Here is a 27,839-nt window from a genome sequence, read left to right as displayed (position 1 = left end):
GGGAGCGGTGGCGCAGTGGTTAGCGCACCGCGCTACGAACCTGGTGGACACAAGTGGCTCCTTTTCAGTGAGACACATCTCATCATGGAACCTGCCTCCTGGTTCGTTACAGTCACACACACACAGACATCTCATTATAATAATAATACTTTCATCTCACGTAGCAGCACACACAAAGACAAAGGTAATAGTCACATACAGACATCTCATTATAATAATAATACTTTCATCTCACGTAGCAGCACACACAAAGACAAAGGTTATAGTCACACACACACAGACATCTCATTAAAATAATACATCTCACGTAGCAGCACACACAAAGGTTATAGTCACACACACACACAGACATCTCATTATAATAATAACTTTAATCTCACGTAGCAGCACACACAAAGACAAAGGTTCCCGTATAGCTCGCACAGACCCTTGGGGCAAGTGCTACCAAGGTCGTGACGACGCACGAGGGGGATGGGTGAGGTGGCAGCTTCCTCAGCGGCCATTTTTGTCTCTCCCACGAATGCTGCTGCTGATGATGATGTTGTTCACAGATCGCTACCCCAGGTGCTCGTTTAAGTCTGAGCCGACCTAGGGGAGTTTACCGCCGGTCCGCACGATCGCCACCGATGCGCGAGTCCGTCGTGAATTGGGAAGCGGGATTCGGTGGCACCGGGTTCGTATGGGCAGTGCGCTAACCACTGCGCCACCGCTCCCCAGGTACATTGGCCTACGCATCATCATGCGTACACACACACGCACACACATACACACACACGTACACACGCACACACACACGTACACACCCGCACACACACGTACACACACACACACACGTACAGACACACTGACTGTCGTGCGTGTCAAGTCACGTGCATGCCGGGTGTGTGCTCACTGTCATCAGGAAACGTTTATTAAGAAGTCTATTTACTCTTTAATTCAGCAGGACGTGTTTATTTAAAGTTGCGCATTTTGACGTGACGTCACATTTCTCAAACACCCCCCCCCCACCTCGTCACACATCGTCACAAATGTCTGACCCCTCCCCCACCCCCCCCAGCTGTGTTCCGTCATTTATGGACGGCCCCTTAACACACGTTTCAGCTATCATTTGTATTACTATACTCATCCTATCTACGATATTCATTATACAACCTATCCAGACTAGGATTCAAAGTCTAAATCTTATCCTGGCTATCATTTGTATTGCCGGACTTATCACGTCTATGATAAGCATTAAACAGCCCCGCCGTGACTGAGATGGACAATACGAATATCTTAGCACTATGAGAATCACTGCAGAGCTTACGTTAACTAGAACCGATAACGCTCACAATCATTCATCAATTAAGCGATACGTAAGGTCTAACTTATACACGTTACGACTAAGCAAAATGGGCCTCAATTCTGGCAGCCCAAACAATAGAACAATTTCAAACGCCGCAAAATCGTCAACAACTATTTAATACTTATTTAAAACAATTAACAAACAAGCGTACGCACAGACACACACAGACACACACACAGACACACACACAGACACAGTGACACACACACACAGACACACACACAGACACACACACAGACACACAGACAGACACACACACACAGACAGACACATACACACAGACAGACACACACACAGACACACAGACACACACACAGACACACAGACACACACACAGACACACACAGACACACACACAGACACACACACACAGACACACACAGACACACACACAGACACACACACAGTGACACACACAGACACACAGACACACACGCCGATCAAACCCCCTAACATCGATGCGCTAGCCGTGCGGATCGCACGCCCAGAGAGAGACGAGACATCGCCCTGGAGAGAGACGCCGCCACCACCCATCATCGCCCTCCTCCGTGTTCGCGTGAATCACCTTCGCCACCTTCGCCACCGTCATCGTCCACACCGCCGCCGCGTCTGACTAAAGAGTTTCGTGGGGGGCTACGGCAACTGGAGGGGGGGGGAGGAGGGCGGGGGACAGCCCCCCAGGACCTGGGAAGCTCTCCCTCACGCCAAAAACAAAACCTTCACTCGCGACGTCGTCGCCATCGCCGCCAACGACCGGGACGTGACTAGAGCGGCACGCGGACGAGGGGGACCCACTACCAGGGTCCCTCTACCGGGGTCCCCCTACCAGGGTCCCTCTACCAGGGTCCCACTACCAGGGTCCCTCTACCAGGGTCCCTCTACCTGGGTCCCTCTACCAGGGTCCCTCTACTGGGGTCCCTCTACCAGGGTCCCACTACCGGGGTCCCTCTACCGGGGTCCCTCTACCAGGGTCCCTCTACCGGGGTCCCTCTACCGGGGTCTCTCTACCGGGGTCCCTCTACCAGGGTCCCACTACCGGGGTCCCTCTACCGGGGTCCCTCTACCGGGGTCCCTCTACCAGGGTCCCCGCTAGTCTGAGGCGCTAGTCTGAGGCGCTAGTCTGAGGCGCCAGTCTGAGGCGCTAGTCTCAGGCGCTAGTATGAGGCGCCAGTCTGAGGCGCTAGTCTGAGGCGCTAGTCTGAGGTGCTAGTCTGAGGCACCAGTCTGAGGCGCTAGTCTGAGGCACTAGTCTGAGGCACTAGTCTGAGGCGCTAGTCTGAGGCGCTAGTCTGAGGCGCCAGTCTGAGGTGCTAGTCTGAGGCGCCAGTCTGAGGCGCTAGTCTGAGGCGCTAGTCTGAGGTGCTAGTCTGAGGCGCTAGTCTGAGGTACTAGTCTGAGGCGCTAGTCTGAGGTGCTAGTCTGAGGCGGTGCCCTCGTGAGGGCCGCTCCTGCGGCTGCGCTTGCTGGGAATCTCCTCCTGGCTGCAGCCCTGGAAAGGGAGGGGGTGGGGAGTTACCCACACACAGAGACCCATAGACTCACCACACATAGAGACCCATAGACTCACCACACACAGAGACCCATAGACTCACCACACACAGAGACCCATAGACTCACCACACACAGAGACCCATAGACTCACCACACACAGAGACCCATAGACTCACCACACAGAGACCCATAGACTCACCACACACAGAGACCCATAGACTCACCACACATAGAGACCCATATACTCACCACACACAGATACCCATAGACTCACCACACACAGAGACCCATAGACTCACCACACACAGAGACCCATAGACTCACCACACACAGAGACCCACAGACTCACCACACACAGAGACTCATAGACTCACCACACACAGAGACCCATAGACTCACCACACACAGAGACCCATAGACTCACCACACACAGAGACTCATAGACTCACCACACACAGAGACCCATAGACTCACCACACACAGAGACCCATAGATTCACCACACACAGAGACTCATAGACTCACCACACACAGAGACCCATAGACTCACCACACACAGAGACCCATAGACTCACCACACACAGAGACTCATAGACTCACCACACACAGAGACCCATAGACTCACCACACACAGAGTCACAGCATTACCGTCCGACACCAATGAGGTAGGGGATCGTTTCGCTGGACAGACAAACACACGCACACTTACACACAAACACACATACACACAAACACACGTACACACACACGTACACATCCACACACACACACGTACACACAAACACACACACATACACACAAACACACATACACACACAAACACATATATACACACACACACACGTACACACACAAACACGCACACATACACACAAACACACATAAACACATATACACACACACGTACACACACAAACACGCACACATACACACAAACACACACACACGTACACACACAAACACACGTACACGCACACACACACGCACACGCACGCACACGTACACACACACAAACACGCACACATACACACAAACACACACACACGCACACAAATACACATACACACAAACACACGTACACACGCACACACATACACACGTACACACACACACACCACGCATCGTGACGGTGCCCTCACCAGGTCAGCCAGCAGTGGAGTGAACTTCCCACTGCTGCTGTTGCCGCTGCTGCTGCTGTTGTTGTTGCTGCTGCTGCTGTTGTTGCTGGGTAGCTCCTCGGTGCCCGGCCCTCGTAGAACCTCGGTTCCACTCCTGGCCAGGGCTGACGCACGGACAGCGCCACCACCACCACCACCAGCGACCATTCCTCCTCCGCCGGCAACGAGCTCGGCGCCAGCGGCGCCGTCGGCACCGAGCCGGGGCGCCGGCGACGCCGCCGACGGGCACAGCCGCGCCACCACGGCGCTCACGTTGTCGGCCTTGGTGCCGAGCCGGTGCCAGCGGGACAGCGCCTCCGCCACCAGCGCCTGCGCCAGCGTCAGGTCTACACCGCTGCTGCTGCTGCTGTTGCTGCTGCTGCTGCTGGCACCACCGGCACAACAACCAGCACCACCAGCAGCACAACCACCGGCACAACCACCGGCAGCACCACCAGCACAACCACCGGAACCACCAGCAGCACAACCAGCGGCAGCACCACCAGCACAACCACCGGCACCACCACCAGCACAACCACCGGCACCACCAGCAGCGCAACCACCGGCACCACCGCCGCTGGCCTGCAGGATGAGACGTGTAAGTGCATGTAGACGTGTGTGTGTGTATGTATATAGTGTGTGTGCGTAGACGTGTGTGTGCGTAGACATGTGTGTGTAGACGTGTGTGTGTATATGTAGACGTGTGTGTGTGTAGACATAGTGTGTGTGTGTGCATGTAGACGTGTGTGTGTGTATGTAGACGTGTGTGTGTGTGTATGTAGACGTGTGTGTGTGTGTGTGTATATTGTGTGTGTGTATGTAGACGTGTGTGTATGTAGACGTGTGTGTATATGTGTGTGTGTGTATGTAGACGTGTGTGTGTGTATGTAGACGTGTATGTAGACGTGTGTGTGTGTGTGTAGACGTGTTTGTGTGTATGTAGACGTGTGTGTGTGTATGTAGACGTGTGTGTGTGTAGACGTGTGTGTGTGTGTATGTAGACGTGTGTGTGTGTATGTAGACGTGTGTGTATATGTGTGTGTGTGTATGTAGACGTGTGTGTGTATGCAGACGTGTGTGTGTGTATGTAGACGTGTGTGTGCATGTAGACGTGTGTGTGTGTAGACGTGTGTGTGTGTGTGTATATAGTGTGTGTATGTATAGTGTGTGTGTGTGCATGTAGACGTGTGTGTGTGTAGACGTGTGTGTGTGTATGTAGACGTGTGTGTGTGTATGTAGACGTGTGTGTGTGTGTAGACGTGTGTGTGTGTAGACGTGTGTGTGTATATAGACGTGTGTGTGTGTGTGTATGTAGACGTGTGTGTGTATGTAGACGTGTGTGTGTGTATGTAGACGTGTGTATATGTGTGTGTGTATGTAGACGTGTGTGCGTGTATGTAGACGTGTGTGTGTGTGTAGACGTGTGTGTGTGTATGTAGACGTGTGTGTGTATGTAGACGTGTGTGTGTGTGTATATATAGTGTGTGTGTGTATGTAGACGTGTGTGTGTATGTAGACGTGTGTGTGTGTATGTAGACGTGTGTGTGTGTATGTAGACGTGTGTGTGTGTGTGTATGTAGACGTGTGTGTGTGTGTATGTAGACGTGTGTGTGTGTATGTAGACGTGTGTGTGTGTATGTAGACGTGTGTATGTTGACGTGTGTGTGTATGTAGACGTGTGTGTGTATGTAGACGTGTGTGTGTATATGTGTGTGTGTGTCTGGACCACTGGACGGGTTCCGTAGGATTGGAAGTATGCCCTGGTGGTCCCCCTTTTTAAGAAGGGGGACCGCACAGACTGTAACAACTACAGGGGCATCTCACTCCTCAGTGTACGGGAAAGGTCCTGGCAAGGATTATTCAACATCGCCTTGCCAGGCACGCTGAGGAGAGGCTTGCGGAACCCCAATGCGGTTTCAGGAAAGGGCGGTCCTGCACAGATGCCATATTTTCTGTCCGTCTGCTACAGCAGAGGTGTAGGGAATTCCAACAAGACCTACATCTCTGCTTTATTGACCTGGTCAAGGCCTATGATACCATCAGTAGGCCTGGGCTCTGGGTCGTTCTTCGTGCTTTTGGAGTACCTGACCCTCTGCTCACGATCATTAAGGACCTTCATGATAGTGAGCGGGCCCGGGTAAAACTACGTGGCCGGGAGTCAGAGCCATTCCCTGCACACCTTGGGGTGCGACAGGGATGTCCTCTGGCTCCCACATTATTTAACATATATTTTGACCACGTAGTTCATGAAGCCTTCAATAGCTGTACCGGGGGAATCTCCATATGGTACAGATATAATGGGAGGCTAATCGATGCCCGGGTGCGGTCAAGGGATGGCTCCCTATTGCTCAACCACGTTATGTATGCTGATGATTTGGTAATAGCTGCTCAGTCAGAGGAGGAGTTGGAGACGCTGCTGCTGAGACTGGAGCGTGCCACTAAGAGGTGGGGCCTTACCATCAGCCCCACCAAAACTAAGCACCTGCCTGGGTATTTTGTACCATCGGACACTCCACCCCCACAACTCCCAATCGGTGATGGGGCAGTTGTGGAGAGAGTGGAGAGTTTCCCATACCTGGGCAGTGTGCTTATGACTGGCTCCAGTTTAACAGCAGAGGTCTCACTCCGAATCAGTCGAGCGGCAATATCTTTTCATCGGTTGCGTAACGCTGTGTGGAAGCTACCTGGTCTCTCGCTCCGCACTAAGCTTCAGGTCTTCTCGGCCACGGTCATTCCCTCCCTTCTCTCGCCGGTTGGAAACATTTAGGCTGGCCTGCCTACGATCCATCCTGGGTTTAACCAGGCTGGATTGTGTGAGGTGCTCACAAATCCTTGAAAGATCTGGGCAGGGTCCCATCGGTGAGCTCCTCCGGCAGGCAAGGCTGCGATGGTTGGGTCATGTAGCCCGCATGCCCAGCCACCGCATGCCGAAACAGCTTTTGTTTGGCCGGATTGAGCGGGCTAAGCGGGCGCGGCACGGGCTAGAGAAGAGATGGAGTGATGTGGTACAGGAGGACGTGGAGCTGAGTGGACTTGCCGATGACTGGTACCAGCGGTGTCAAGATCGGCCTCTGTGGAGGAGGCTCGTGAAGGATGCTACTGGGCAGTTGGAGGCAGTCGCCCTCCAACAACAACGGAGGGCGGAGGAGCGACGCTCAGAACAACGAGCGGAGCGCCGGGTGGCTAAAGCACAGCAGGTTGGCACAGTAGGGGGCACAGGTGGTGCATCAGCCAGTCATCTCAGTCAGTCGACCTGTGGCACCTGGGTCTGCCCCGTGACCTCCTGCCAGCGGGCGTTCGACACTTCACGTGGCCTCAGGGTGCACATAGCCTGGCACAAGCATCGTGGTGATGTCACAGCCACTTAGTGGCGAATGGCGGTTGTTGTTGTGTGTATGTAGACGTGTGTGTGTGTGTAGACGTGTGTGTATGTAGACGTGTGTGTGTATGTAGACGTGTGTGTGTATGTAGACGTGTGTGCGTGTATGTAGACGTGTGTGAGTGTATGTAGACGTGTGTGTGTGTATAGTGTGTGTGTAAACGTGTGTGTGTGTATGTAGACGTGTGTGTGTGTATGTAGACGTGTGTGTGTGTGTATGTAGACGTGTGTGTGTGTGTATGTAGACGTGTGTGTGTGTATGTAGACGTGTGTGTGTGTGTGTATGTAGACGTGTGTGTGTGTATGTATGTAGACGTGTGTGTGTGTGTATGTAGACGTTTGTGTGTATGTAGACGTGTGTGTGTGTGTGTATGTAGACGTGCCCGTGCTCGCTGCTGCTGCTGCTGTGCGTCCGCACGATGACAGAGCGCCACGGCCTCTGTGGGCGTGAGGACATCCCAGACTCCATCGGTGGCCAGCACCAGGTAGCGGTGGTGCCCTGGGTCCAGCCTGTAGGCGCTGACGTCTGGCTCGGGGGAGACCACAAACTGGGCGCTCGCAAAGTCGTAGCTCCAGAGGTCCCCTGTGGGATATCGCCAACACACACACACACACAACAACAACAACAACAACCGCCATTCGCCACTAAGTGGCGGTGACGTCACCACGACGCTTGTGCCAGGCTATGTGCACCCTGAGGCCACGTGAAGTGTCGAACGCCCGCTGGCAGGAGGTCACGGGGCAGACCGAGGTGCCACGGGTCGACTGACTGAGATAACTGGCTGATGCACCACCTGTGCCCCCTACTGTGCCAACCTGCTGTGCTTTAGCCACCCGGCGCTCCGCTCGCTGTTGTGAGCGTCGCTCCTCCGCCCTCCGTTGTTGTTGGAGGGCGACTGCCTCCAACTGCCCAGTAGCATCCTTCACGAGCCTCCTCCACAGAGGCCGATCTTGACACCGCTGGTACCAGTCATCGGCAAGTCCACTCAGCTCCACGTCCTCCTGTACCACATCACTCCATCTCTTCTCTAGCCCGTGCCGCGCCCGCTTAGCCCCCTCAATCCGGCCAAACAAAAGCTGTTTCGGCATGCGGTGGCTGGGCATGCGGGCTACATGACCCAGCCATCGCAGCCTTGCCTGCCGAAGGAGCTCACCGATGGGACCCTGCCCAGATCTTTCAAGGATTTGTGAGCTCCTCACACAATCCAGTCTGGTTAAACCCAGGATGGATCGTAGGCAGGCCAGCCTAAATGTTTCTAACCGGCGAAGATGTTCCATTAGGGGGGTCCACGTTTCGCAAGCGTAGAGAAGGGAGGGAATGACCGTGGCCGAGAAGACCTGAAGCTTAGTGCGTAGCGACAGACCAGGTAGCTTCCACACAGCGTTACGCAACCGATTAAAAGGTATTGCCGCTCGACTGATTCGGAGTGAGACCTCTGCTGTTAAACTGGAGCCAGTCATAAGCACACTGCCCAGGTATGGGAAACTCTCCACTCTCTCCACAACTGCCCCATCACCGATTGGGAGTTGTGGGGGTGGAGTGTCCGATGGTACAAAATACCCAGGCAGGTGCTTAGTTTTGGTGGGGCTGATGGTAAGGCCCCACCTCTTAGTGGCACGCTCCAGTCTCAGCAGCAGCGTCTCCAACTCCTCCTCTGACTGAGCAGCTATTACCAAGTCATCAGCATACATAACGTGGTTGAGCAATAGGGAGCCATCCCTTGACCGCACCCGGGCATCGATTAGCCTCCCATTATATCTGTACCATATGGAGATTCCCCCGGTACAGCTATTGAAGGCTTCACGAACTACGTGGTCAAAATAGATGTTAAATAATGTGGGAGCCAGAGGACATCCCTGTCGCACCCCAAGGTGTACAGGGAATGGCTCTGACTCCCGGCCACGTAGTTTTACCCGGGCACGCTCACCATCATGAAGGTCCTTAATGATCGTGAGCAGAGGGTCAGGTACTCCAAAAGCACGAAGAACGACCCAGAGCCCAGGCCTACTGATGGTATCATAGGCCTTGACCAGGTCAATAAAGCAGAGATGTAGGTCTTGTTGGAATTCCCTACACCTCTGCTGTAGCAGACGGACAGAAAATATGGCATCTGTGCAGGACCGCCCTTTCCTGAAACCACATTGGGGCTCCGCAAGCCTCTCCTCAGCGTGCCTGGCAAGGCGATGCTGAATAATCCTTGCCAGGACCTTTCCCGGCACACTGAGGAGTGAGATGCCCCTGTAGTTGTTACAGTCTGTGCGGTCCCCCTTCTTAAAAAGGGGGACCACCAGGGCATCCTTCCAATCCTGCGGAACCCGTCCAGTGGTCCAGACTGTTGTTATGATGTCATATAGGGCAGTCTGTGCACAAACGCCACCCTCCCTCAGCATTTCGCTTGGGAGATCATCTCTGCCCGCTGCCTTTCCTGGTCTCAGACTCCGGATCGCCTTCAATACTTCCTCAGCAGATGGCACCTCAGCCAGCCACTCACAGGGGGTGACTTCATCCAATATTTGAGGCACCGCAGCCTCAGCAGGGTCATCCTCGCTTTGTGCCACGATGTTTTCCTGGCTGAGGGATTTTCCCTCCCCCAGGACCTCACAGAAATGCTCAGCAAATCTGCGAACCTGTTCCTGGGGGTCGGAAATTGGATCACCGTTTTTTCCCCTAATGATGGTAATAGGTGTGGCGCTGCAAGTTACTTTTTTGATGGAGTTAAATAGAGATTTGTGATCACGGGCCACTGAGGCAGACTCCATCTCCTCAGCAACCCGCGACCACCACCCATCCTTGCAGCGCCTCACGGCTCTCCGAACCTCCGAGCGAAGGCTGCGGTAAGCCTCCTCATTCTCTGACGTGGGATTCTGTAGCCGATGACAGTGGGCCTGTCGCTTTTTCTCAACCATCGTGAACAACTCCTCTGTCATCCAGGGTGTCTGGGGAGGTCTGGACCGCGTACCCAAAGCAGCCATTGCAGCTGCATGAGTCACAGTCCTAAACCTTGCCCATTTACCCTCGACATCAGGAGGAGTCGGGGACGATGCCAATCCCAGCCGCAAGCGATGATGAAATTCTCGCTTGCAACTTTCATCAGATAACTGAGACCAGGCCACTTTAGGTTGGAATGGGGTCCTGGGTGTACACCCACCACCGGAGTGGAAGAATGGCAGGCGCATCTTACAGATGACTAGTCGATGGTCAGAGGGCAGATCAGCTCCACGGTAGGTCCTGGTGTCAAGGACATGGGCTCGTATTCGCTGGTCCGTCACTATGTAGTCCAGCAGATGTTCTTGCTTGGACCCGGCATGCATCCATGATGCTGTGTGGATGCGCCGATGCCGGAACAGCGTGTTGGTAATTACAAGCCCATGGGCTGCACAAAAATCTAGCAGCCTCCTACCGTTGTTATTGAGCTGATCTGGCCCATGCCCTCCAATCACTCCAGACCAGGTGCCAGTATCATGACCAACTCGGGCATTGAAGTCACCCAACATGATGACTCTATCCCGAGGGGCCACTTTAGCCAGCACCTGTGACAGGAGGTCATAGAAGGCATCTGACTCATCGGCTTTGCCTGCATCCCTCCACGGATGTTCATCTTCGGTGGGGGCATAAGTAACCACGACCACCATTCCTCGCCTCCGGTTGATGGGAAGGCGAGCCCAAAGTAGCCTGGGGCTTACAGCTTCCCACACCTCACCGCCACGCTCCCACGCCCCCTTCATTCTTTTGTTCAAAAGAAGACCCACACCCTGTTGTTTGGCAGTCTGCTGCCCCGAGTAGAGGACTGTCCACCCGTCATGGTGGCAGGAGCCAGAGCCGGTCCACCGGACCTCCTGAATGCCGCATAGATCCAGGCGGTACCGGTCCAGCTCCCGACAGAGGAGTGGCAGCCTCTCCTCTGCAGTGAGCGTTCGAACATTCCACGTGGCCAACCGTAGTGGCTTTTCGTTGTTTCTGGAGTAGCCCCGAGGGTAGGTATTCAATCTCCTGGCTCCGCCAATTGGGGTTTGGCCAGGAGACGTCATAGACGCCTGGCCCCCCGGGGCCTCCGGCACAAGCTTAGTTGTTACATATTTCAGTTTAATTCGTAGTTTCGTGGTAATTAATTGAAGGTGGAGGGGTTACCAGCCCCTCGCACCCGTCCAGAGCCCCCGTTTAGCCCCTGTGGTGGACACATATGCCATGAGGGGAGGAGTCAATCAAAATTGGATCTCCCCCCACAGCGCTGTCCACGACAGAGTTGCCCGTCCGGCACCGCGAGGAGGTAGGGGGTTGTTTTGCCGGACACGTACACACACACACGTACCACACACACACACGTACACACACACACGTACACACACACACACCCACACGTACACACACACGTACACACGTACACACGCACACACGTACACACTCACACACGTACACACTCACACACGTACACACTCACACACACGTACACACACACGTACACACACACACACGTACACACACACACGTACACACACACACACGTACACACTCACACACGTACACACTCACACACGTACACACACACACACGTACACACACGTACACACACACGTACACACACACACGTACACACACACACGTACACACACACGTACACACACACACACACGTACACACACACACGTACACACACACACGTACACACGTACACACACACGTACACACGTACGCACACACATACACACACACGTACACACACACATGTACACACACACACGTACACACACACACTTACACACGTACACACACACACACACGTACACACACGTACACACACGTACACACACACACACGTACACACACGGACACGTACACACACGGACACACGTACACACACACGTACACACGCACACACGTACACACACATGTACACACACACGTACACACACGTACACACACACGTACACACACGTACACACACACGTACACACACACACGTACACACACACACGTACACACGCGTACACACACTCGTAAACACACACGTAAACACACCTACGCGTACACACACATATACATGAACACACGTTTCACAACAACCGCCATTCGCCACTAGGTGGCGATGACATAACCAGGGCGCCTGTGCCAGGCTACGTGCACTTTTAACGCCAGATGAAGTGTCGAATGCCCGCTGGCAGGAGGTCGCCAGGAGGTGCCACGGGTGTGTATAGGTGTGTGTGTAGGTGTGTGTGTAGGTGTGTGTAGGTGTGTGTGTAGGTGTGTGTGTGTAGGGGTGTGTGTGTAGGTGTGTGTGTAGGTGTGTGTGTAGGTGTGTGTAGGTGTGTGTAGGTGTGTGTATAGGTGTGTGTGTAGGTGTGTGTAGGTGTGTGTGTAGGTGTGTGTGCCGGACGGGCAACTCTGTCGTGGACAGTGCTGTGGGGGGAGGTCCAATTTTGATTGGCTCCTCCCCTCATGGCATATGTGTCCACCACAGGGGCTAAACGGGGGCTCTGGATGGATGTGAGGGGCTGGTAACCCCTCCACCTTCAATTAATTACCACTAAACCACGAATTAAGAATATATAACTAATAAGCTTGTGCCGGAGGCCCCGGGAGGCCAGGCGTCTATGACGTCTCCTGGCCAAACCCCAATTGGCGGAGCCAGGAGATTGAATATCTACCCTCGGGGCTCCTCCAGAAACAACGAAAAACCACTATGGGTGGCCACGTGGAATGTTCGAACACTCACTGCGGAGGAGAGGCTGCCACTCCTCTGTCGGGAGCTGGACCGGTACCGCCTGGATCTATGTGGCATTCAGGAGGTCTGGTGGACCGGCTCTGGCTCCTGCCACTATGAGGGGTGGACAGTCCTCTACTCGGGGCAGCAGACTGCCAAACAACAGGGTGTGGCTCTTCTTTTGAACAAAAGAATAAAGGGGCGTGGGAACATGGCGGTGAGGTGTGGGAAGCTGTAAGTCCCAGGCTACTTTGGGCTCGCCTTCCCATCAACTGGAGGCGAGGAATGGTGGTCGTGGTTACTTATGCCCCCACCGAAGATGAACATCCGTGGAGGGATGCAGGCAAAGCCGATGAGTCAGATGCCTTCTATGACCTCCTGTCACAGGTGCTGGCTAAAGTGGCCCCTCGGGATAGAGTCATCATGTTGGGTGACTTAAATGCCCGAGTTGGTCATGATACTGGCACCTGGTCTGGAGTGATTGGAGGGCATGGGCCAGATCAGCTCAATAACAATGGTAGAAGGCTGCTAGATTTTTGTGCAACCCATGGGCTAGTAATTACCAACACGCTGTTCCGGCATCGGCGCATCCACACAACATCATGGATGCATGCCGGGTCCAAGCAAGAACATCTGCTGGACTACATAGTGACGGACCAGCGGATGCTAGCCCATGTCCTTGACACCAGGACCTACCGTGGAGCTGATCTGCCTTCTGACCATCCGACTAGTCATCTGTAAGATGTGCCTGCTATTCTTCAACTCCGGTGGTGGGTGTACACCCAAGACCCCATTCCAACCTAAAGTGGCCTGGTCTCAGTTATCTGATGAAAGTTGCAAGCGAGAATTTCATCATCGCTTGCGGCTGGGATTGGCATCGTCCCCGACTCCTCCTGATGTCGAGGGTAAATGGGCGAGGTTTAGGACTGTGACTCATGCAGCTGCAATGGCTGCTTTGGGTACGCGGTCCAGACCTCCCCAGAGACCCTGGCTGACAGAGGAGGTGTTCAGGATGGTTGAGAAAAAACGACAGGCCCACTGTCATCGGTTACAGAATCCCACGTCAGAGAATGAGGAGGCTTACCACAGCCTTCGCTCGGAGGTTCGGAGAGCCATGAGGTGCTGCAAGGATGGGTGGTGGTCGTGGGTTGCTGAGGAGATGGAGTCTGCCTCAGTGGCCCGTGATCACAAATCTCTATTTAACTCCATCAAAAAAGTAATCTGCAGCGCAACACCTATTACCATCATTAGGGGAAAAAACGGTGACCCAATCTTCGACCCCCAGGAACAGGTTTGCAGATTTGCTGAGCATTTCTGTGAGGTCCTGGGGGAGGGAAAATCCCTCAGCCGGGAAAATATCGTGGCACAAAGTGAGGATGACCCTGCTGAGGCTGCGGTGCCTCAAATATTGGAAGAAGTCACCCCCTGTGAGTGGCTGGCTGAGGTGCCATCTGTTGAGGAAGTACTGAAGGCGATCCGGAGTCTGAGACCAGGAAAGGCAGCGGGCAGAGATGATCTCCCAAGCGAAATGCTGAGGGAGGGCGGCGTTTGTGCACAGACTGCCCTATATGACATCATAACAACAGTCTGGACCACTGGACGGGTTCCGCAGGACTGTAACAACTACAGGGGCATCTCACTCCTCAGTGTGCCGGGAAAGGTCCTGGCAAGGATTATTCAACATCGCCTTGCCAGGCACGCTGAGGAGAGGCTTGCGGAGCCCCAATGCGGTTTCAGGAAAGGGCGGTCCTGCAAAGATGCCATATTTTCTGTCCGTCTGCTACAGCAGAGTTGTAGGGAATTCCAAAAAGACCTACATATCTGCTTTCTTGACCTGGTCAAGGCCTATGATACCATCAGTAGACCTGGGCTCTGGGTTGTTCTTCGTGCTTTTGGAGTACCTGACCCTCTGCTCACGATCATTAAGGACCTTCATGATGGTGAGCGGGCCCGGGTAAAACTACGTGGCCGGGAGTCAGAGCCATTCCCTGTACACCTTGGGGTGCGACAGGGATGTCCTCTGGCTCCCACATTATTTAACATCTATTTTGACCATGTAGTTCGTGAAGCCTTCAATAGCTGTACCGGGGGACTCTCCATATGGTACATATATAATGGTAGGCTGATCGATGCCCGGGTGCGGTCAAGGGATGGCTCCCTATTGCTCAACCACGTCATGTATGCTGATGATTTGGTAATAGCTGCTCATTCAGAGGAGGAGTTGGAGACGCTGCTGCTGAGACTGGAGCGTGCCACTAAGAGGTGGGGCTTTACCATCAGCCCCACCAAAACTAAGCACCTGCCTGGGTATTTTGTACCATCGGACACTCCACCCCCACAACTCCCAATCGGTGATGGGGCAGTTGTGGAGAGAGTGGAGAGTTTCCCATACCTGGGCAGTGTGCTTATGACCGGCTCCAGTTTAACAGCAGAGGTCTCACTCCGAATCAGTCGAGCGGCAATATCCTTTGATCGGTTGCGTAACGCTGTGTGGAAGCTACCTAGTCTGTCGCTCCGCACTAAGCGTCAAGTCTTCTCGGCCACGGTCATTCCCTCCCATCTCTACGCTTGCGAAACGTGGACCCCCCTAATGGAACATCTTCGCCGGTGTGAAACATTTAGGCTGGCCTGCCTACGATCCATCCTGGGTTTAACCAGGCTGGATTGTGTGAGGAGCTCACAAATCCTTGAAAGATCTGGGCAAGGCACCATCGGTGAGCTCTTCCGGCAGGCAAGGCTGTGATGGCTGGGTCATGTAGCCCGCATGCCTAGCCACCGCATGCCGAAACAGCTTTTGTTCGGCCGGATTGAGGGGGCTAAACGAGCGCGGCACGGGCTAGAGAAGAGATAGAGTGATGTGGTACAGGAGGACGTGGAGCTGAGTGGACTTGCCGATTACTGGTACCAGCGGTGTCAAGATCGGCCTCTGTGGAGGAGGCTCGTGAAGGATGCTACTGGGCAGTTGGAGGTAGTCGCCCTCCAACAACAACGGAGGGCGGAGGAGCGACGCTCAGAACAACGAGCGGAGCGCCGGGTGGCTAAAGCACAGCAGGTTGGCACAGTAGGGGGCACAGGTGGTGCATCAGCCAGTCATCTCAGTCAGTCGACCCGTGGCACCTCGGTCTGCCCCGTGACCTCCTGCCAGCGGGCGTTCGACACTTCACGTGGCCTCAGGGTGCACATAGCCTGGCACAAGCGTCGTGGTGACGTCACCGCCACTTAGTGGCGAATGGCGGTTGTTGTTGTTGTTGTTGTGTAAGTGTGTGTGTAGCTGTGTGTGTGTGTAGGTGTGTGTGTGTAGGTGTGTGTGTGTAGGTGTGTGTGTGTGTAGGTGTGTGTGTGTGTAGGTGTGTGTAGGTGTGTGTAGGTGTGTGTGTAGGTGTGTATAGGTGTGTATAGGTGTGTGTGTAGGTGTGTGTGTAGGTGTGTGTGTGTGTACCGAGGGAGCGTGACACGGCCAGGAAGGGGATGTCCTCCGTGGCTGAGCTTTGCTGCCCAGGGCCGCAGTGAGCCACAAGGGGCCTCCTCCAGGCCACACGGCAAGGCCCCCCTGGCTTCCTCATCACCCTGGTGGGCAGACACACAAAGACAAAGATCCCCCGTGTAGCCTTAACAGACTGTACGGGCAAGTGCTGTTAGCGAGCACACACAAAGACAAAGATCCCCCGTGTAGCCTGTAACAGACTGTAGGGGCAAGTGCTGTTAGCGAGCAGCACCTACGAATGCCAGAAAGGTACACGAGGGGGTGGGTGCCCAGCACCACGCCCGGCCGCCTTTGTATCCCTAGAGGCGATGTTTACACACCGCACCAGGTATTCATTTGAGGCTTAGTCGACCTAGGGGAGGCCCTGGACCGGTTCAGATAATCGTGATTGGTGTTGGCTGTGAGCGGGAATCGAACCCGGGTCATCAGGTTCGTAGCACAGCGCGCAAACCACTACACTACTCCTCCCCATACACCCATACACACATACACACACACACATATATACACACACACAACAACAACCGCCATTCGCCACTAAGTGGCGGTGACGTCACCACGACGCTTGTGCCAGGCTATGTGCACCCTGAGGCCACGTGAAGTCTCGAACGCCCGCGGGCAGGAGGTCACGGGGCAGACCCAGGTGCCACGGGTCGACTGATTGAGACGACTGGCTGATGCACCACCTGTGCCCCCTACTGTGGCAACCTGCTGTGCTTTAGCCACCCGGCGTTCCGCTCATTGTTGTGAGCGTCGCTCCTCCGCCCTCCGTTGTTGTTGGAGGGCGACTGCCTCCAACTGCCCAGAAGCGTCCTTCACAAGCCTCCTCCACAGAGGCCGATCTTGACACCGCTGGCACCAGTCATCGGCAAGTCCACTCAGCTCCACGTCCTCCTGTACCACATCACTCCATCTCTTCTCTAGCCCGTGCCGCGCTCGTTTAGCCCCCTCAATCCGGCCGAACAAAAGCTGTTTCGGCATGCGGTGGCTGGGCATGCGGGCTACATGACCCAGCCATCGCAGCCTTGCCTGCCGGAGGAGCTCACCGATGGTGCCTTGCCCAGATCTTTCAAGGATTTGTGAGCTCCTCACACAATCCAGCCTGGTTAAACCCAGGATGGATCGTAGGCAGGCCAGCCTAAATGTTTCACACCGGCGAAGATGTTCCATTAGGGGGGTCCACGTTTCGCAAGCGTAGAGAAGGGAGGGAATGACCGTGGCCGAGAAGACCTGACGCTTACTGTGGAGCGACAGACCAGGTAGCTTCCACACAGCGTTACACAACCGATGAAAAGATATTGTCGCTGGACTGATTCGGAGTGAGACCTCTGCTGTTAAACTGGAGCCGGTCATAAGCACACTGCCCAGGTATGGGAAACTCTCCACTCTCTCCACAACTGCCCCATCACCGATTGCGAGTTGTGGGGGTGGAGTGTCCGATGGTACAAAATACCCAGGCAGGTGCTTAGTTTTGGTGGGGCTGATGGTAAGGCCCCACCTCTTAGTGGCACGCTCCAGTCTCAGCAGCAGCGTCTCCAATTCCTCCTCTGAATGAGCAGCTATTACCAAATCATCAGCATACATCACGTGGTTGAGCAATAGGGAGCCATCCTTTGACCGCACCCGGGCATCGATCAGCCTCCCATTATATCTGTACCATATGAAGATTCCCCCGGTACAGCTACTGAAGGCTTCACGAACTACGCGGTCAAAATAGATGTTAAATAATGTGGGAGCCAGAGGACATCCCTGTCGCACCCCAAGGTGTACAGGGAATGGCTCTGACTCCCGGCCACGTAGTTTTACCCGGGCCCGCTCACCATCATGAAGGTCCTTAATGATCGTGAGCAGAGGGTCAGGTACTCCAAAAGCACGAAGAACGACCCAGAGCCCAGGCCTACTGATGGTATCATAGGCACACACACACATACACACGAATGTCTTACCGCCCGCCCAGCCTCTCGATGCGTTCCCTCTCCACTGGATCCTCCGGCTTGTGGTCGCGCGTCAACGCCACGGCAAGTAGCGGCACCACCTCGTCCACCACCTCGTCCACCACCTCCTCCTCCACCTCGTTCACCTCCTCATCCACCACCTCGTCCACCTCCTCCACCACCTCGTCCACCTCCACCACCTTGTCCACCTCCTTGTCCACCACCACCTCCTTGTCCACCTCCTCCTCTTCCATCTCGTCCACCACCTCGTCCACCTCCTCCTCCACCTCGTCCACCACCTCCTCCTTGTCCACCTCCTGCCGGGGCGGTGGTGGTGGTGGTTGTGACAGTGGTGGCCGTGGTGGTGGCGGTGGTTGTGACAGTGGTGGTGGTGGTTGTGACAGTGGTGGTGGTGGTGGTTGTGACAGTGGTGGTGGTGGTTGTGACAGTGGTGGCCGTGGCGGTGGTTGTAGTGGTGGTGGTTGTGACAGTGGTGGCCGTGGTGGTGGCGGTGGTTGTGACAGTGGTGGTGGTGGTTGTGACAGTGGTGGTGGTGGTGGTTGTGACAGTGGTGGTGGTGGTTGTGACAGTGGTGGCGGTGGTGATGGTGGTTGTGACAGTGGTGGTGGTTGTGACAGTGGTGGTGGTGGTTGTGACAGAGGTGGTGGCCGTGGTGGTGGTTGTGACAGTGGTGGTGGCCGTGGTGGTGGTGGTTGTGACAGTGGTGGCCGTGGTGGTGGTGGTTGTGACAGTGGTGGTGGCCGTGGTGGTGGTGGTGGTGGTTGTGACAGTGGTGGTGGTTGTGACAGTGGTGGTTGTGACAGTGGTGGTGGTTGTGACAGTGGTGGTGGTTGTGACAGTGGTGGTTGTGACAGTGGTGGTTGTGACAGTGGTGGTTGTGACAGTGGTGGTTGTGACAGTGGTGGTTGTGACAGTGGTGGTTGTGACAGTGGTGGTTGTGACAGTGGTGGTGGTGGTTGTGACAGTGGTGGTGGTTGTGACAGGGGTGGTGGTGGTTGTGACAGTGGTGGTGGTGGTTGTGACAGTGGTGGTGGCCGTGGTGGTGGTGGTGGTGGTGGTTGTGACAGTGGTGGTGGTGGTTGTGACAGTGGTGGCCGTGGTGGTGGTGGTGGTTGTGACAGTGGTGGTGGTTGTGACAGTGGTGGTGGTGGTTGTGACAGTGGTGGTGGTGGTTGTGGTGGTTGTGACAGTGGTGGTTGTGGTTGTAGTTGTGGTGGTTGTGACAGTGGCGGTGGTTGCGGTGTTGCCACGGCTTGGCCGATGGCCGCTATGAAGTCCGCCACAACTTGGCCATGTGTAGGTGGGGTTCCGTCCCAGGCTAGGTGGGCCTTCACAGAAGGGGGGCCCATGTCCGAAGGGGGGTCCGCTGAATAAATGGGGCGCAAGGAAGAAGGGGGGCCCGCTGAATAAATGGGTCGCAGTGAGGAAGGGGGGGCCAATGAATAGACGGGGTGCATTGAAGGGGGGGGGGGTCCGTCGGCGGGGGTGCCCCCCCCCCGGGGGTGCCGCTGGGCGATGACGGCTCGCGAGTCTCCCACGTGGGCGACGTAGAGCTCGTCACCGCCCCTGATGAGGCAGCAGCAAGCCGTGGTGCCTGCCGTGCTGGGATGGCCCTGCGGTGTGCGCGGCCAGTTAACTGTAGGGGGGGGGGATTAGACAGAGGTGTGGGTGAGTGACTGAGTGGGTGGGTAGGTGGGTGATTGAGTGACTGTGTGAGTGGGTGGGTGAGTAATTGAGTGGGTGGGTGAGTGACTGAGTGGGTGAGTGACTGTGTGAGTGGGTCGGTGGGTGAGTGACTGAGTAGGTGGGTGAGTGACTGAGTGGGTTAGTGACTGAGTGGGTGGGTGGGTGAGTGATTGAGTGGGTGGGTGGGTGAGTGACTGTGTGAGTGGGTGGGTGGGTGAGTGATTGAGTGGGTGGGTGAGTGACTGAGTGAGTTAGTGACTGTGTGGGTGGGTGGGTGAGTGAGTGACTGAGTGGGTGAGTGACTGTGAGTGAGTGGGTGGGTGAGTGATTGAGTGGGTGGGTGAATTAGTGGGTGAGTGACTGTGTGAGTGGGTGGGTGGGTGAGTGACTGAGTGGGTGAGTGACTGTGTGGGTGGGTGGGTGAGTGACTGAGTGGGTGAGTGACTGTGTGGGTGGGTGAGTGACTGAGTGGGTGAGTGACTGTGTGAGTGGGTGGGTGGGTGGGTGAGTGATTGAGTGGGTGGGTGAGTGACTGTGTGGGTGGATTAGTGACTGAGTGGGTGAGTGACTGTGTGGGTGGGTGAGTGACTGTGTGAGTGGGTGGGTGAGTGACTGTGTGGGTGGGTTAGTGACTGAGTGGGTGAGTGACTGTGTGAGTGGGTGGGTGGGTGAGTGATTGAGTGGGTGGGTGGTGTGCCAAAAAAACCTCTGGAAGGTAAGATGGACAATTGTTGCTCGGAATTTTATGTTATTAAATTTGTTATAACAAAAATTAAATTGTAAAAGTTTTTTGGTATTTTGAAACGTTTTACAATTTTCAATGTTATTGAACAAAAATATATCAAATATGAAAAATGTTGCGAGAATCTCTTACACATTAGCCATGGGTGAAATAAATGTATTGTGCAACATTCACTGCCATTAATGCAGTGCTACAGTGAAATGCAGCGAAGTGTTTGATGACATTATTTCTGTCAATATTCCCTGCCATTACATTGAGACAAAATAAAATTAGACTCTGATCAATTTATTGGTAACTCTACCACTTCTCTTTGCTCTTCGTTATTTCCTAAGTAACTTCAGACAGCATCAGCCACACTCACGTTTCTTCACTCTCCAACTATCAAGCAGCATCCATCGGAGAAGATCAAATTCATTATGAGACCTCCTTTGCCAGTAACAAGATATAGTAATAGGTTTTACCCTTTTAACTGGCAGAAAAACTGACACCTTTATTCAAGGCATCATGTTTGCAATAACCACAACACAAGCAGTCAAAATGCCAACAAAAGAGACAACTCTGATAATAATATTGGGACTGTCCTTGAATTTGATTGGTCCACACCCGAGACGGCTTTTCTTAGAGCCTTCCCTGATCCACAAATTAAACCAATTTCAATGTTTATTTTGCCTCTATCAGCTACATTTGGCCCCAATCACACAACAAAACGTTGCGCCTTTTGGCGTAATCATCACCTGGTCTAACACCGCAAGTGTGAGACGTCATCATCATCTGGTCTAACACCGCAAGTGTGAGACGTCATCATCACCTGGTCTAACACCGCAAGTGTGAGACGTCATCATCATATGGTCTAACACCGTGTGTGTGATGTCATCATCACCTGGTCTAACACCGCAAGTGTGAGACGTCATCATCACCTGGTCTAACACCGCAAGTGTGAGACATCATCATCATCTGGTCTAACACCGCAAGCGTGAGACATCATCACCTGGTCTAACACCGCCTGTGTGAGACGTCATCATCACCTGGTCTAACACTGCGTGTGTGAGACGTCATCATCACCTGGTCTAACACCGCAAGTGTGAGACATCATCATCATCTGGTCTAACACTGCGTTTGTGAGACGTCATCATCACCTGGTCTAACACCGCAAGTGTGAGACGTCATCATCACCTGGTCTAACGCCGCAAGTGTGTGACGTCATCATCATCATCTGGTCTAACGCCGCAAGTGTGAGACGTCATCATCATCTGGTCTAACACCGCAAGTGTGAGACGTCATCATCATCATCTGGTCTAACACCGCGTGTGAGACGTCATCATCATCTGGTCTAACACCGCAAGTGTGAGACGTCATCATCATCTGCTTTAACACCGCAAGTGTGAGACGTCATCGTCACCTGGTCTAACACCGCAAGTGTGAGACGTCATCATCACCTGGTCTAACACCGCAAGTGTGAGACGTCATCATCATCTGGTCTAACACCGCAAGTGTGAGACGTCATCATCACCTGGTCTAACACCGCAAGTGTGAGACGTCATCATCATCATCTGGTCTAACACCGCGTGTGAGACGTCATCATCATCTGGTCTAACACCGCAAGTGTGAGACGTCATCATCACCTGGTCTAACACTGCAAGTGTGAGACGTCGTCATCACCTGGTCTAACACAGCGTGTGAGACGTCATCATCATCTGGTCTAACACCGCGTGTGTGAGACGTCATCATCACCTGGTGTAACACCGCAAGTGTGAGACGTCATCATCATATGGTCTAACACCGCAAGTGTGAGACGTCATCATCATATGGTCTAACACCGTGTGTATGACATCATCACCTGGTCTAACACCGCAAGTGTGAGACGTCATCATCACCTGGTCTAACACCGCAAGTGTGAGACGTCATCATCATCATCTGGTCTAACACCGCAAGCGTGAGACGTCATCATCACCTGGTCTAACACCGCCTGTGTGAGACGTCATCATCACCTGGTCTAACACTGCGTGTGTGAGACGTCATCATCACCTGGTCTAACACCGCAAGTGTGAGACATCATCATCACCTGGTCTAACACCACCTGTGTGAGACGTCATCATCACCTGGTCTAACACTGCGTGTGTGAGACGTCATCATCACCTGGTCTAACGCCGCAAGTGTGAGACGTCATCATCATCTGGTCTAACACCGCAAGTGTGAGACGTCATCATCATCATCTGGTCTAACACCACGTGTGAGACGTCATCATCATCTGGTCTAACACCGCAAGTGTGAGACATCATCATCACCTGGTCTAACACCGCAAGTGTGAGACGTCGTCATCACCTGGTCTAACACAGCGTGTGAGACATCATCATCTGGTCTAACACCGCGTGTGTGAGACGTCATCATCACCTGGTCTAACACCGCAAGTGTGAGACGTCATCATCACCTGGTCTAACACCGCAAGTGTGAGACGTCATCATCACCTGGTCTAACACCGCAAGTGTGAGACGTCATCATCATCTGGTCTAACACCGCGTGTGAGACGTCATCATCACCTGGTCTAACACCGCAAGTGTGAGACGTCATCATCATCATCTGGTCTAACACCGCGTGTGAGACGTCATGTGTGAGACGAGGCTCTAAGGGAAGCTGTCTCGGGTGTGGACTTATCAATTCCACCGCCAATGCATTATCAGAGCTGTGTGTTTTGTGTTTGCATTCCGACCGCAGGTATTGTGCTCAATGCACAAACAATGACTCCTTGTACACGAAAAAAATGGTGTCAGTTTTGTTGCCAGATGAAAGGGTTAAAAAATTTTTTTATCATATTGTGCTACAGGCAAACGAGGTTCAAATGGTGGAACAAAACGTTAATTTAGTGTAGTGTATAGTGTAGTGTATAGTGTAATGTAGTGTGTAGTGTAGTGTGTAGTATATAGTGTAGTGTAGTGTATAGTGTAGTGTATAGTGTAGTGTATAGTAGTGTATAGTAGTGTATAGTGTAGTGTATAGTGTAGTGTATAGTGTAGTGTATAGTAGTGTAGTGTATAGTAGTGTAGTGTATAGTGTAGTGTATAGTAGTGTATAGTAGTGTAGCGTATAGTAGTGTATAGTAGTGTATAGTGTAGTGTATAGTGTAGTGTATAGTAGTGTAGTGCATAGTAGTGTATAGTAGTGTATAGTGTAGTGTATAGTAGTGTAGTGTATAGTGTAGTGTATAGTAATGTATAGTAGTGTAGTGTATAGTAATGTATAGTAGTGTAGTGTATAGTGTAGTGTATAGTGTAGTATATAGTGTAGTGTATAGTAGTGTAGTGTATAGTGTAGTGTATAGTGTAGTGTATAGTAGTGTAGTGTATAGTGTAGTGTATAGTAGTGTATAGTGTAGTGTATAGTGTAGTGTATAGTGTAGTGTATAGTGTAGTGTATAGTGTAGTGTATAGTGTAGTGTATAGTGTAGTGTATAGTGTAGTGTATATAGTAGTGTATAGTAGTGTAGTGTATAGTATAGTAGTGTATAGTATAGTAGTGTATAGTATAGTAGTGTATATAGTAGTGTATAGTAGTGTATAGTGTAGTGTATAGTATAGTATAGTAGTGTATAGTGTAGTGTATAGCGCAGCACGCGTGAGACCCACCCAGCTCCTCCCCCATGGCGCGCTGGCACGCCAGAAAGCCGTCACGGATGGCGTGGCAAACTCCCACGGGGTCGGCGGCGCCCCACAGCCCGGGCTGGGCGCGGATCGAGGGCCAGAGGCAGCGGCGGGCGAATCGAGCGGCCTGGGGGCCGCCGTGGCCGTCGAACACGGCCAGGAAGATGGCGTCCCCGTCGCCCTCGGTGGAGACCTGCGGGCACGGGGCGGCGAGGGGAACGTCACGTGACGCGAGCGGTGCATTGTGGGTCGGTCCTAGGCCTCGACCGGCGACCCGGCGGACAAAGAGGACAAAGATCCCCCGTGCAGCCTTGGCGGACCGTAGAGGCGAGTGCCGTTAGCGAGCGGCGCCAGCGATGGCCGCGAGGGCACACGAGGGGGTGGGTGGCCGGCACCACGCCCGGCCGCCTTTGTCTCCCCGGTGGCGATGTTCACGCACCGCACCGGGTACTCGTTTGAGGCCGAATCGACCTAGGGGGAGGCCCAGGACCGGTTCAGATAATCGCCACTGGGCGTTGGCCGTGAGCGGGAATCGAACTCGGGGTCGCCAGGTTCATAGTGCAGCGCGCTAACCGCTACACTATCGCTCCCCAAACACACAGAGACACACACACACAGACACACACAGAGACACACACACACAGACACACAGACACACACAGACACACACAGACACACAGACACACACAGACACACACAGACACACACACAGACACACACAGACACACACACAGACACACACAGAGACACACACAGACACACAGAGACACACATACACACAGACACACACAGAGACACACAGAGACACACAGACACACACAGACACACACAGAGAAACACAGAGACACACACAGACACACACACAGAGACACACACAGAGACACACACACAGACACACACACAGACACACACACAGACACACACAGACACACACACAGAGACACACACAGATACACACACAGACACACACACAGACACACACAGAGACACACACACAGAGACACACACACAGAGACACACACAGAGACACACACACAGAGACACACACACAGACAAACACAGAGACACACAGAGACACACACAGACACACACACAGAGACACACACACAGAGACACACACACAGAGACACACACAGACACACACAGAGACACACACACAGACAAACACAGAGACACACAGAGACACACACAGACACACACACAGAGACACACACACACAGAGACACACACACAGAGACACACACACAGAGACACACACAGACACACACAGAGACACACAGACACACACACACAGACACACACACACAGAGACTCCGCCCACCTCTGTGATGTCCTCCATGTAGCGCCGCCCCCCACGGTTGGAATCGGCGCTCACGATCAGCTTCAATGGGCTCGACATGGTGCAACCTTAACACACACACACAGACAGACACATACAGACACACAGAGACACACACACATACACACACACAGACACACACACAGAGACACACACACAGACACACACACAGACACACACACACAGACACACACACAGATACACAAACACAGATACACACAGACACACACACACAAACACACACACACAACAACCTGTGTCTCTGTGTGTGTGTGTCTGTGTGTGTCTCTGGTGCAACCTTACCCCACACATACACACACAATAACCTGTGTGTGTCTGTGTGTGTGTTTGTGTGTGTGTCTCTGTGAGTCTGTGTGTGTCTGTGTGTCTCTGTGTGTGTCTGTGTGTGTCTGTGTGTGTGTCTCTGGTGCAACCTCACCCCCCACACACACACAACAACCTCTGTGTGTCTGTGTGTGTGTCTCTCTGTGTGGCTGTGTGTGTGTCTGTGTGTGTGTGTCTCTGGTGCAACCTCACCCCACACACACAACCACCTCTGTGTCTGTGTGTGTGTGTCTGTGTGTGTCTGTGTCTCTGTGTGTGTGTGTCTGTGGTGCAACCTTACCCCACACACACAACCTGTGTGTCTGTGTGTGTGTGTCTCTTGTGCAACCTCACCCCACACACACAACCTGTGTGTGTGTCTCTGTGTGTCTGTGTCTGTCTGTGTGTGTGTCTCTTGTGCAACCTCACCCCACACACACACACAACCTGTGTGTCTGTGTGTGTGTGTATGTCTGTGTGTGTGTAGTCGTGCTCTCACTGCGGGCTACTCACAACACTGATGACAAATGTCTCCGTGACTACCACGTTTTTGCCATCGTAAAATGACAGATTAATAATAAACAAAAATTAGGTTAATAATGAAAAATGACAGATTAATAATAAACACAAATTAGGTTAATAATGAAAAATGACAGATTAATGACAGACTCATAATGAACAATGACAGATTAATAATGAAAACCACAGACTAATCATGGAAAATGACAGATTAATAATAAACAGAAAAGCCTTAAAGCCCTAAGCGTGTTGTGGTGGCAGCAGCAGCAGTCACGAGACACACCACGTGACGTTGCCGGGGCAAGCCAGGGCAAGCCAGGGCAACACACGCCTCACACCACACACACAGCCTCACACTACACACAGCCTCACAGTACACACACAGCCTCACACTACACACACACAGCCTCACACTACACACAGCCTCACACTACACACACAGCCTCACACTACACAGCCCACACCACACACAGCCTCACACTACACACACACAGCCTCACACTACACACAGCCTCACACCACACACAGCCTCACACTACACACAGACTCACACCACACACAGCCTCACACTACACACACACAGCCTCACACCACACACACAGCCTCACACTACACAACGTGACGTCACCACGACGCTTGTGCCAGGCTAGGTGCACATTGAGGCAGTCACGTGGTGTGTCGAACGCCCGCTGGCAGGAGGTCACGGGGCAGACCCAGCAGGTGCCACGGGTGACCGAGATGAGTGGCTGATGCACCACCTGTGCCCCCTACTGTGCCAACCTGCTGTGCTTTAGCCACCCGGCGCTCCGCTCGTTGTTCTGAGCGTCGCTTCTCCACCCTTCGTTGTTGTTGGAGGGCGACTGCCTCCAACTACCCAGCAGCAGCAGCGTCCTTCACGAGCCTCCTCCACAGAGGTCACACTCCACACACACTCACTACCCCACAAAGCCCCGCCCCTCAAGGCTCCGCCCCCGCCCACAGCCCCGCCCACAGCCCCGCCCACAGCCCCACCCACAGCCCCGCCCACAGCCCCGGTGCGTGACAGATGGAGGCTGCTGTTGTGTTCAGCTTGCAGGAGGAGAATC

The 27,839-nt window shown here is 53.5% G+C and overlaps 1 protein-coding gene across 1 annotated transcript; it reads right to left on the bottom strand.

Moving 5' to 3' along the window:
- Positions 1 to 2,563: 2,563 nt before the first annotated feature.
- LOC142908620 (uncharacterized) lies at positions 2,564 to 27,237 on the bottom strand. Its single transcript, XM_076059387.1, has 6 exons — positions 26,749 to 27,237; positions 25,894 to 25,979; positions 23,784 to 24,765; positions 7,854 to 7,954; positions 3,975 to 4,574; positions 2,564 to 2,834 (listed from the first exon to the last, which is right to left on the bottom strand). The coding sequence occupies exons 2-6, from the start codon at positions 25,969 to 25,971 to the stop codon at positions 2,760 to 2,762; spliced, it is 1,836 nt and encodes a 611-aa protein (XP_075915502.1). The 5' UTR covers positions 25,972 to 25,979; positions 26,749 to 27,237; the 3' UTR covers positions 2,564 to 2,759.
- Between the last annotated feature and the right edge of the window lie 602 nt (positions 27,238 to 27,839).

Source organism: Petromyzon marinus, unplaced genomic scaffold, assembly GCF_048934315.1.
Source record: "Petromyzon marinus isolate PM22_M1 ecotype Great Lakes invasive population unplaced genomic scaffold, UKy_Petmar_22M1.pri1.0 PM_G_Scaffold_10, whole genome shotgun sequence".
NCBI classification, from domain to species: Eukaryota; Metazoa; Chordata; class Hyperoartia; order Petromyzontiformes; family Petromyzontidae; genus Petromyzon; species Petromyzon marinus.
Note: the sequence above shows the minus strand (reverse complement) of the source record. Positions and strands in the feature narration are given on the sequence as shown.

What these genes read in the sequence shown, in the direction of transcription:
- LOC142908620 (XM_076059387.1), bottom strand. Translation starts at nt 25,971, where the DNA reads ATGTCGAGCCCATTGAAGCTGATCGTGAGCGCCGATTCCAACCGTGGG. An exon ending in ACATGGAGGACATCACAGAG is followed by an intron (nt 24,766 to 25,893) that starts GTGGGCGGAGTC and finishes CCGTGCCCGCAG; the next exon opens with GTCTCCACCGAGGGCGACGG. An exon ending in CAGGGCACCACCGCTACCTG is followed by an intron (nt 4,575 to 7,853) that starts GTGCTGGCCACC and finishes CTCATCCTGCAG; the next exon opens with GCCAGCGGCGGTGGTGCCGG.